At 41.6% G+C, this 9466-nt stretch overlaps 1 protein-coding gene across 2 annotated transcripts in view; it reads right to left on the bottom strand.

The window, feature by feature from the left end:
* Positions 1–7061: 7061 nt before the first annotated feature.
* Positions 7062–9466, bottom strand: part of LOC117507330 (chemokine-like protein TAFA-1) — a 623151-nt gene continuing 620746 nt past the window's right edge. For both annotated transcript variants that reach the window (XR_004559684.1, XM_034167174.1), the window contains one exon: positions 7062–8406. Coding sequence is in view for 1 of the 2 variants with exons in the window: in XM_034167174.1 (XP_034023065.1) it covers positions 8389–8406 (18 nt within the window). In the remaining variant the exon portion in view is untranslated. The remainder of the gene's footprint in view (positions 8407–9466) is intronic.

The following is a 9466-nucleotide window of genomic DNA, read 5'->3' as shown; positions in this document are numbered from 1 at the left end:
GATTTTGCAGGGCCACAGAGGAGGAGGAGGAGGAGAACCCAGCCCTTGTTATCTATTCACGTTGTGCTCCTTTCTGTTCTGCCAAAATGGAGCAGGACCTCCCTCCACAGCACGACTCCATCAGTGCTGGGTTGCATTAAGGCCTGCATGAAAGAGAATAAGAAAAAGCATATCTTCCATGTCTGATCCCCAGGCACTTTTTAAGCAAAAAATCCACTTCGAAGTTGTATAAGGAGGATTGGAGAAATCCTTTGAATTTGGGGATAATCTTCCCAGCACATCATGGTGGGATGTCTCTTCACAGATGTGGCATGGAAAAAGACAAACGTGATACCCAAAGAACACAAATTCATTCTCATTCATTTTCTTTGGTAAGGCTGCAAGACATTTTCTGATAAATGAAAAAATAAAGATGGGAGAGGACCTGCGGCATCAAAACACACACTTGCTGTCTCGTGTTTTTGCATATTCTTCCACAATTCTGTCAGGACTACTGGGAGATTGATGGATGTGTCTGTTTTCTTTGTGCCGTCTGTAAGTCACAGAGCACAAAGCAACTACTCGAATCCCCAAATGATAAATGCACACCAGTGCATCCACTGGGAAAATAAACAAACATCAACAGAAACATGCGGCCGATACTGAAAATCATGTGAAATTTTACTTGGGACAGCTTTGGGAAACCTTTATTCTGAATGCATGAATGAATGAACTGAAATACGCTGTTTGATAAATCGACTCAGCCGCCGAGGGAATTGCATAAATGAAGCGTCACAGATTCATTGGTGCATTTACTATGTGTGTATCTATGTGTCGGTGTTGCTTTCACCTCAGACTGTTGTTGGTCTCTGTGTAACCTCCGCTCACAGTATTAACTTATAGAATTGAAACTGTGACAAGATCTTCCACCCATATATCACAACACATCACAAAGTCATTAAAGACACATATTTCACACTTTTACAGCTTCAATATGAAAGGATGACAGACAGTATATCAGGATAGAAAACTGTTTTTATTCCGTCTATGGCTGTCCTTTAAAGTATTTATTTATATTCACTGGCCAACAACTGCATTACTCATTTAGCCCACAGCCAATTTTGACCTTATTGGTACTATCTAAGGCAGGGATGCCCAAGTTCGGTCCTCGAGATCTACCTTCCTGACACTCTTAGTTGTCTCTCTGCTCCAACACACCTGAGTCCAATGAAAGACTTGTTAGCAGGCTTTTAATGAACCTTTCATTGGATTCAGGTGTGTTGGAGCAGAGAGACAACTAAGAGTGTCAGGAAGGTAGATCTTGAGGACCGAACTTGGGCACCCCTGATCTAAGGCAACATTCACAATCAAATCTCAGTCAATCATCCCCTATACAAAAACATATGATAGCACGTCCCAGGTTGGTGGCTCATACCTGGTCGGAGCCAGTGAAAGATAACACAGGGATCAAAATTTAAGAATGCTCCAATCAAATCAAATCAAATCAAATCAATTTTATTTATATAGCGCCAAATCACAACAAACAGTTGCCCCAGGGCGCTTTATATTGTAAGGCAAGGCCATACAATAATTACGGAAAAACCCCAACAGTCAAAACGACCCCCTGTGAGCAAGCACTTGGCGACAGTGGGAAGGAAAAACTCCCTTTTAATAGGAAGAAACCTCCAGCAGAACCAGGCTCAGGGAGGGGCAGTCTTCTGCTGGGACTGGTTGGGGCTGAGGGAGAGAACCAGGAAAAAGACATGCTGTGGAGGGGAGCAGAAATCAATCACTAATGATTAAATGCAGAGTGGTGCATACAGAGCAAAAAGAGAAAGAAACACTCAGTGCATCATGGGAACCCCCCAGCAGTCTAAGTCTATAGCAGCATAACTAAGGGATGGTTCAGGGTCACCTGATCCAGCTCTAACTATAAGCTTTAGCAAAAAGGAAAGTTTTAAGCCTAATCTTAAAAGTAGAGAGGGTGTCTGTCTCCCTGATCTGAATTGGGAGCTGGTTCCACAGGAGAGGAGCCTGAAAGCTGAAGGCTCTGCCTCCCATTCTACTCTTACAAACCCTAGGAACTACAAGTAAGCCTGCAGTCTGAGAGCGAAGCGCTCTATTGGGGTGATATGGTACTATGAGGTCCCTAAGATAAGATGGGACCTGATTATTCAAAACCTTATAAGTAAGAAGAAGAATTTTAAATTCTATTCTAGAATTAACAGGAAGCCAATGAAGAGAGGCCAGTATGGGTGAGATATGCTCTCTCCTTCTAGTCCCCGTCAGTACTCTAGCTGCAGCATTTTGAATTAACTGAAGGCTTTTCAGGGAACTTTTAGGACAACCTGATAATAATGAATTACAATAGTCCAGCCTAGAGGAAATAAATGCATGAATTAGTTTTTCAGCATCACTCTGAGACAAGACCTTTCTAATTTTAGAGATATTGCGCAAATGCAAAAAAGCAGTCCTACATATTTGTTTAATATGCGCATTGAATGACATATCCTGATCAAAAGTGACTCCAAGATTTCTCACAGTATTACTAGAGGTCAGGGTAATGCCATCCAGAGTAAGGATCTGGTTAGACACCATGTTTCTAAGATTTGTGGGGCCAAGTACAATAACTTCAGTTTTATCAGAGTTTAAAAGCAGGAAATTAGAGGTCATCCATGTCTTTATGTCTGTAAAACAATCCTGCAGTTTAGCTAATTGGTGTGTGTCCTCTGCCTTCATGGATAGATAAAGGTGGGTATCATCTGCGTAACAATGAAAATTTAAGCAATGCTGTCTAATAATACTGCCTAAGGGAAACATGTATAAAGTGAATAAAATTGGTCCTAGCACAGAACCTTGTGGAACTCCATAATTAACCTTAGTCTGTGAAGAAGATTCCCCATTTACATATCAAATAGTATACCACAATATTTGATTGATCATAACAATTTCCAAAAGGTGTAGCTTCAAAAAATGGTGACAAGCTGATTTCAAATTGTACCATTGTCGAAGACCGAACATTCCCCCCTAAAAATCGGTCCGCCCTGCCTTCACTGCGCATGCGTCATTTCTGAGCGTCACCAGCGATTCACTCATTATCACCTTGTTTCTGCTTAAAACTACACTCCAGTCATCATCTGTCATGGGATCAAAAAATAAGGTTGCTTCAATATTTGTAATACGTGACAGAAAGTATTGGTTGAGCTAATACAAGTATTTAAAAAAACAGAATAGTTTTGACTGTTTTGAATGATAGGTCTCCAAAATAAGGTCAGTGTCCATTGATTGGATTCTATGACATATGAAATGTTACCATGTGACATGATTATTGAGCACAGTAGGTGGTACAAATTATTCCTTTTTAAAAATCCAGTTACCTCAACAAATAATTCGCATCACTTTTTATTTTTTATCCCTGTACCAAATGAAATTGGCCTTTGTAATCTTTTGTGTTGGTTTTAATCACATAACTCCATAATATTCAGTAATGGTGGGTCCAACCTCTGGCTTTTTGAAATGTTTATGATCAGACAAATGGCCTGGTATACTTTTCAACAGGACTGGAGGATTTTAAAATTTGGACACCTGTGTAATCCTTTATTGACCCCTATCAGGCTATCGTTACTATTCAGGGTTGGCTATTACACATTTTTGTGTAGGCCATGGTATACTTAAGCTGGATTGTAAGTGTTGTTTAGTCACTTAGGTTGGGCCAAAAAACTGCTTCGGCCATGTTCATGGACATACGCCTCCTCAATTTGGAATAAGTCATTTAAATCTTTTCTACATCTGTGGCATGAGAGTTTGCATTAAGGCCACATTTCACGACTGCACTGCTGGATGCAGATGGTTGCTCCTCTGCATGCATTTACATTTTAATTTAAACAATTTTAATTTAATTTTACCACTGGGGGCAGTGTTTCTTACAATACCAGAAAGAATCACACTAATGAAGCCCTGAAGAAAAAGTCAGATGTTTTTGGGCTGTTAGTATAGTGTACTATGTTAACTCTGTGTGCTGCAATTAATCTGCTTTACATGATGTAGGTTCGAAGACATTTGACAGTTCCAAGTTAGTGGGTTTAAGTATTTTTCTCTCAAAATGGCCCTGCACCATTTAGTTACTTACAGCCCCAATTCCAATGAAGTTGGGACATTGTGTAAAATGTAAATCAAAACATAATACGATTTGCAAATCCTCTTCAACCTATATTCAACTGAATACACCACAAAGACAAAATACTTAATGTTCAAACTGATAGACTGTTGTTTTTGTGCAAATATTTGCTCATTTTGAAATGGATGCCTACAACACATTTCAAAAAAGTTGGGACGGGGCAACAAAAGACTGGGAAAGTTGATGACTGCTCAAAGAACACCTAACTGGAAACAGAAGAGTGTCATGATTGGGTATAAAAGGAGCATCCCCAAAAGTCTCAGCCATTCACAAGCAAAGATGGGGTGAGAATCACCACTTTGTGAACAACTACGTGAAAAAATAGACCAACAGTTTAAGAACGTTTCTCGATGTTCAGTTGCAAGGAATTTAGGGATTCCATCATCTACAGTTCATAATATAATCAGAAGATTCAGAGAATCTGGAGAACTTTCTATACGTAAGCAGCAAGGCCGAAAACCAACATTGAATGCCCGTGAACTTCGATCCCTCAGGCGGCACAGCATTAAAAACCAACATCGTGTAAAGGATCTTACCGCGTGGGCTCAGGAACATTTCAGAAAACCATTGTCAGTTAACACTGTTCATCGCTACATCTACAAGTGCAAGTTAAAACTCTACCATGCAAAGCGAAAGCCATACATCAACAACATCCAGAAATGCCACCGCCTTCTCTGGGCCCGAGCTCATTTGAAATGGACAGAAGCAAAGTGGAAAAGTGTGCTGTGGTCTGTTGAGTCCACATTTCAAATTGTTTTTGGAAATCATGGATGTTGTGTCCTCAGGATAAAAGAGGAAAAAGACCATCCAGATTGTTATCAGTGCAAAGCTCGAAAGCCAGCATCTGTGATGGTATGGGGATGTTTGAGTACCCATGGCATGGGCAACTTACACATCTGTGATGGCACCATCAATGCTGAAAGGTACATCCAGGTTTTGGAGCAACACATGCTGCCATCCAAGCAACGGCTTTTTCAGGGATGTCCCTGCTTATTTCAGCAAGACAATGCCAAGGCACATTCTGCACGTGTTACTACAGCGTAGCTTTATAGTAAAGGAGTGCGGGTACTAGACTGGCTTGCCTGCAGTCCAGACCTGTCACCCATTGAAAATGTGTGGCGCATTATGAAGTGCAAAATACGACAACAGAGACCCTGGACTGTTGAAGTCATACATCAAGCAAGAATGAGAAAGAATTCCATCTACAAAGCTTCAATAATTAGTGTCCTCAGTTCCCAAATACTTATTGAGTGTTGTTATAAGGAAAGGTGATGTAACACAGTGGTAAACATACCACTGTCCCAGCTTTTTTGAGATGTGTTGCAGGTATACATTTCAAAATGAGCAAATATTTGCACAAAACAATCAAGTATATCATTTTGAACTTTAAATATCTTGTCTTTGTGGTGTATTCAATTGAATATAGGTTGAACAGGATTTGCAAAGCATTGTATTCTGTTTTTATTTACATTTTACACAATGTCCCGACTCCATTGGAATTGGGGTTGTATAATTAGCATAAAGTGTATACACACACACACACACACACATACACACACATATATATATACATATACACATATACATATATATATATATACATATATATATATACACACATATATATATATATATATATATATATATATATATATATATATATATATATATATACACACACACACTGGACAAAGCCTATGTGACGTCAACCATAGTTTTTTTTTTACTGGCACCCAAAACAGTTGATATGTAGCTCATATTTGAGTGTCACCATGTTGGCAGCAGTGGCAGTGCTGACTTTGGCTCCATCACAACAAACCCATAATATTGACATAAGAGCCTGAAGCCCTGTCTTTGAATCTGAACCAGCTCATCTAACAGGCAAATGTCAGTTATGGTGTTTATTAAATATGTAATAAACCCTAACCTGAGTTCCATCCATCCATCCATTTTCTTCCGCTTTATCCGGAGTCGGGTCGCGGGGGCAGCAGCTCAAGCAAAGCCGCCCAGACCTCCCGATCCACACACACCTCCCCCAGCTCCTCCAGGGGAACCCCAAGGCATTCCCAAGCCAGCCGAGAGATGTAGTCCCTCCAGCGTGTCCTGGGTCTTCCCCGGGGCCTCCTCCCAGTGGGACGTGCCCGGAACACCTCTCCAGCGAGGCGTCCAGGCGGCATCCGGAAAAGATGCCCGAGCCACCTCAACTGACTCCTTTCGACATGGAGGAGCAGCGGCTCGACTCCGAGCTCCTCCTGAGTGACCGAGCTCCTCACTCTATCTCTAAGGGAGCACCCAGCCACCCTGCGGAGGAAACTCATCTCGGCCGCTTGTACTCGCGAGCTCGTTCTTTCGGTCATGAGCCAAATCTCATGACCATAGGTGAGGATCAGAACGTAGATCGATCGGTAAATCGAGAGCTTAGCCCCCTACTCAGCTCTCTCTTCACCACGACGGTCCGATACAGCAACCACATCACTGCAGATGCTGCACCGATCCGTCTATCGATCTCACGCTCCATCCGTCCCTCACTCGTGAACAAGACCCCAAGATACTTAAACTCCTCCACTTGAGGCAAGGACACTCCACCGACCTGAAGAGGGCAAAGCACCTTTTTCCAGTCGAGAACCATGGCCTCGGATTTGGAGGTGCTGATTTTCATCCTGGATGCTTCACACTTGGCTCTCCAGGACTTGGTACCCAACTCCTGGAGAGGGGCTGGACGCTAACCTGAGTTATTTAATGTAATCCACTGGAGACAATATTGCACTTGACTGTTGTAACTTTTATTCCTGACCAAAAGAGACATGATACTAACCAGCTGTCTGCATGAATGCCATGTTTTACTCACTCTTATTCTAGGATCATCACAAAATCATACATATATATTATATTAATACCATACATGTCATCGATATTAATGTTTTTATTGATGAATTTTCCTTTTTTGTACAAGATGCATCTCCCCTACAGCAATTCTGCACATGTCCAAAAGCAATGCTGATGTCCAGCAGTGTAGTATTGAAAATTGGCCTTTACAATCTGGCAGGCGTCAAAAAGCGTCTGTGCTGTTTTATTACCCATTCATTGTTTTCTCTGCGCCGGACAAAAGCGACACTGACATCCAGCAGCAGACTAATAAAGACTGGCCTTTACATAACAGACACGATCAAGTATCATAAATGGCCATTCTCAAAAGAAATACACAAATTATTCCGTTAAATCCACCTTTGTTTGGAAAGCTGAAGAATTAGTGCTGCTGTCTTATTGGAAGGCAGTTCTTCACATTTATTTCAGCATCTGTACAGAAACTACAGGTATTTTCTGGCTCCAATGATAACTGCTGAATGACAAAATTGACCAAAGCATTATTTTTCTGTCATTTTCCTGATGTAGTGTGAAGCTGTCCTGTACATTCCCAAATGACAGCCCCATTAAGGTATGTACTGTACCTGTAGTTAGGGGCTGAAGAATAGTCCGTCACTGAAAAGTGTCTTGAATATAATTTTTCATATTCTTGGATTTTTCTTCTCATATGTATCATATTTGTAGGTATATATACAGAAATTATATTTCAGATAAAAGAAGTGCTCAACAATATACACTGGGCATTGCCACAAGGCGTCAAATTGAAATGTCAATCACTGATGATGGATTCTCCATTAATTCATACAAGGCTGCCAGTGGTTTCTTTCACTGAAAAGTCTGTTTTTCAAATAAATTTCCTCTCTGCAAGTGTAACAAAGCCATCCCATTGTGGTAGTCAGTCAACCAAATGCCTTCCACTCAGGAAATAAAAGGGTGCCAAGGTAAATTCTCCCCATGCTCCCTCAGTTTTCTGGATCACAAGTTCAGCTCCATATAGTCTCCACAGCCAGTTTGCCTTTGAGTGGGTGGGGCAATCATCTCTATGTTTTCCCCGCTATGATGTTTCAGTTTTGACAGGAAAACACAGCGAGGGAAACGGAGAGAGGTGGTTGGAAACCAGCCACAGCTGTGTGGAAAAGAGGAGTCACCAATCCGGTGCCCGTTGATCAAACGGGATTAGTCTGGTTTCAAATCCTCTACACCACGTCAGCAAAGCTGCTTTTATCTGGGTGGATATCCTTTCCATGGGCCCAGGTAATCCAGTCGGGAGCCATACTTGTAATCAGTTTAGTCCAGTCGTCGGTGGGAAGAGAAAGGATAGATGAGCGGATGAGCCTGACACGCAGCTGTCCAATGGAATCTTGCTGTTAGGTCCTGGGATGAATCTGCAACAGAGCGAACAAAAGAAAAGGAGAGAAAACATACGTACACTTAGATGGAACAAAGGCGTACACGTGTGAGCGGATTAGACCCTGAGGAGTTATTCCACATGCATGTTTCAATACCAAGATAACAACAGATGGCGGCTTTGCACAGCGTCGTCTCACCCTCTGATTCCTAAACTGACTCTCTCCAAATGGAGATAATGCAGCAACGGAGGAGTTTTCAGCATTTATAGGTACTTTGATGGATCAGGTGGAAAACCATAGGAAAAAAGAAAGTGTTTCCATGCTGTGTATGCCTGCTTCACAAATTGCCACTCTGACAGGTATCTCATTTTGTCCTCTCCCCCCCCTCCACCCCAATGCCTCCAGCCCATACCTTCCTGCTCTCCCATCATCTGCTAAGCCAGCCAATCACAGCTGAATATTTCCTCCACCCTAATAAAATGACTTTGGCTTTGCTAAATGGGATCAGGGCCCCCACTGTGGAGTCTGAACTGCCTCTCCGTGACTGTGGTTCAGGGACTCTTATTCAGCCACAGTTGTAGACCTGGACACATTTCAATGGTATACTGAGCAACCTTGAGACAGCTATTGAATGCCCTGCATTTTAACAACCTCGCTCACCCTGAAGCTCAGTAAAAACTGTGTATGCAAGATGTCTGCAACAGCTTAGCTCCATGCTCTTATATTTATCTGCACAGCACAAATGTATAAAGGGAACATCTTTGCTTCTGCTTTATCACATTTTCTACTTTCCATCTACTTTCCTGCTTCTCAGTGAATAATTCTGGGTTCCCCTCAATGTTACGGGGCCAATTACAGTTTTTACAATCTTGTTCCAATAACAGATAGAGCTGTGTCATTTTGCATTTGCGTGTTTATATATAGTAGCCATATAACAAACAAATTATTAACCTAGGTTGCTTGGTCAGTACGGTTGGTCCATACTGTCAACAACTCAGTCTGATATTTTTCTGTACAGACTTCGCGCTCAGTTAATAGAACTTTAATATTAGCATTAAAACAAACAAGCAAACTTTACCATGTTTGTATTGAACAG

The sequence above is a fragment of the Thalassophryne amazonica genome, chromosome 3, assembly GCF_902500255.1.
Source record: "Thalassophryne amazonica chromosome 3, fThaAma1.1, whole genome shotgun sequence".
In the NCBI taxonomy this organism is placed as follows: domain Eukaryota; kingdom Metazoa; phylum Chordata; class Actinopteri; order Batrachoidiformes; family Batrachoididae; genus Thalassophryne; species Thalassophryne amazonica.
This window is presented reverse-complemented; position numbering and strand designations above follow the sequence as displayed.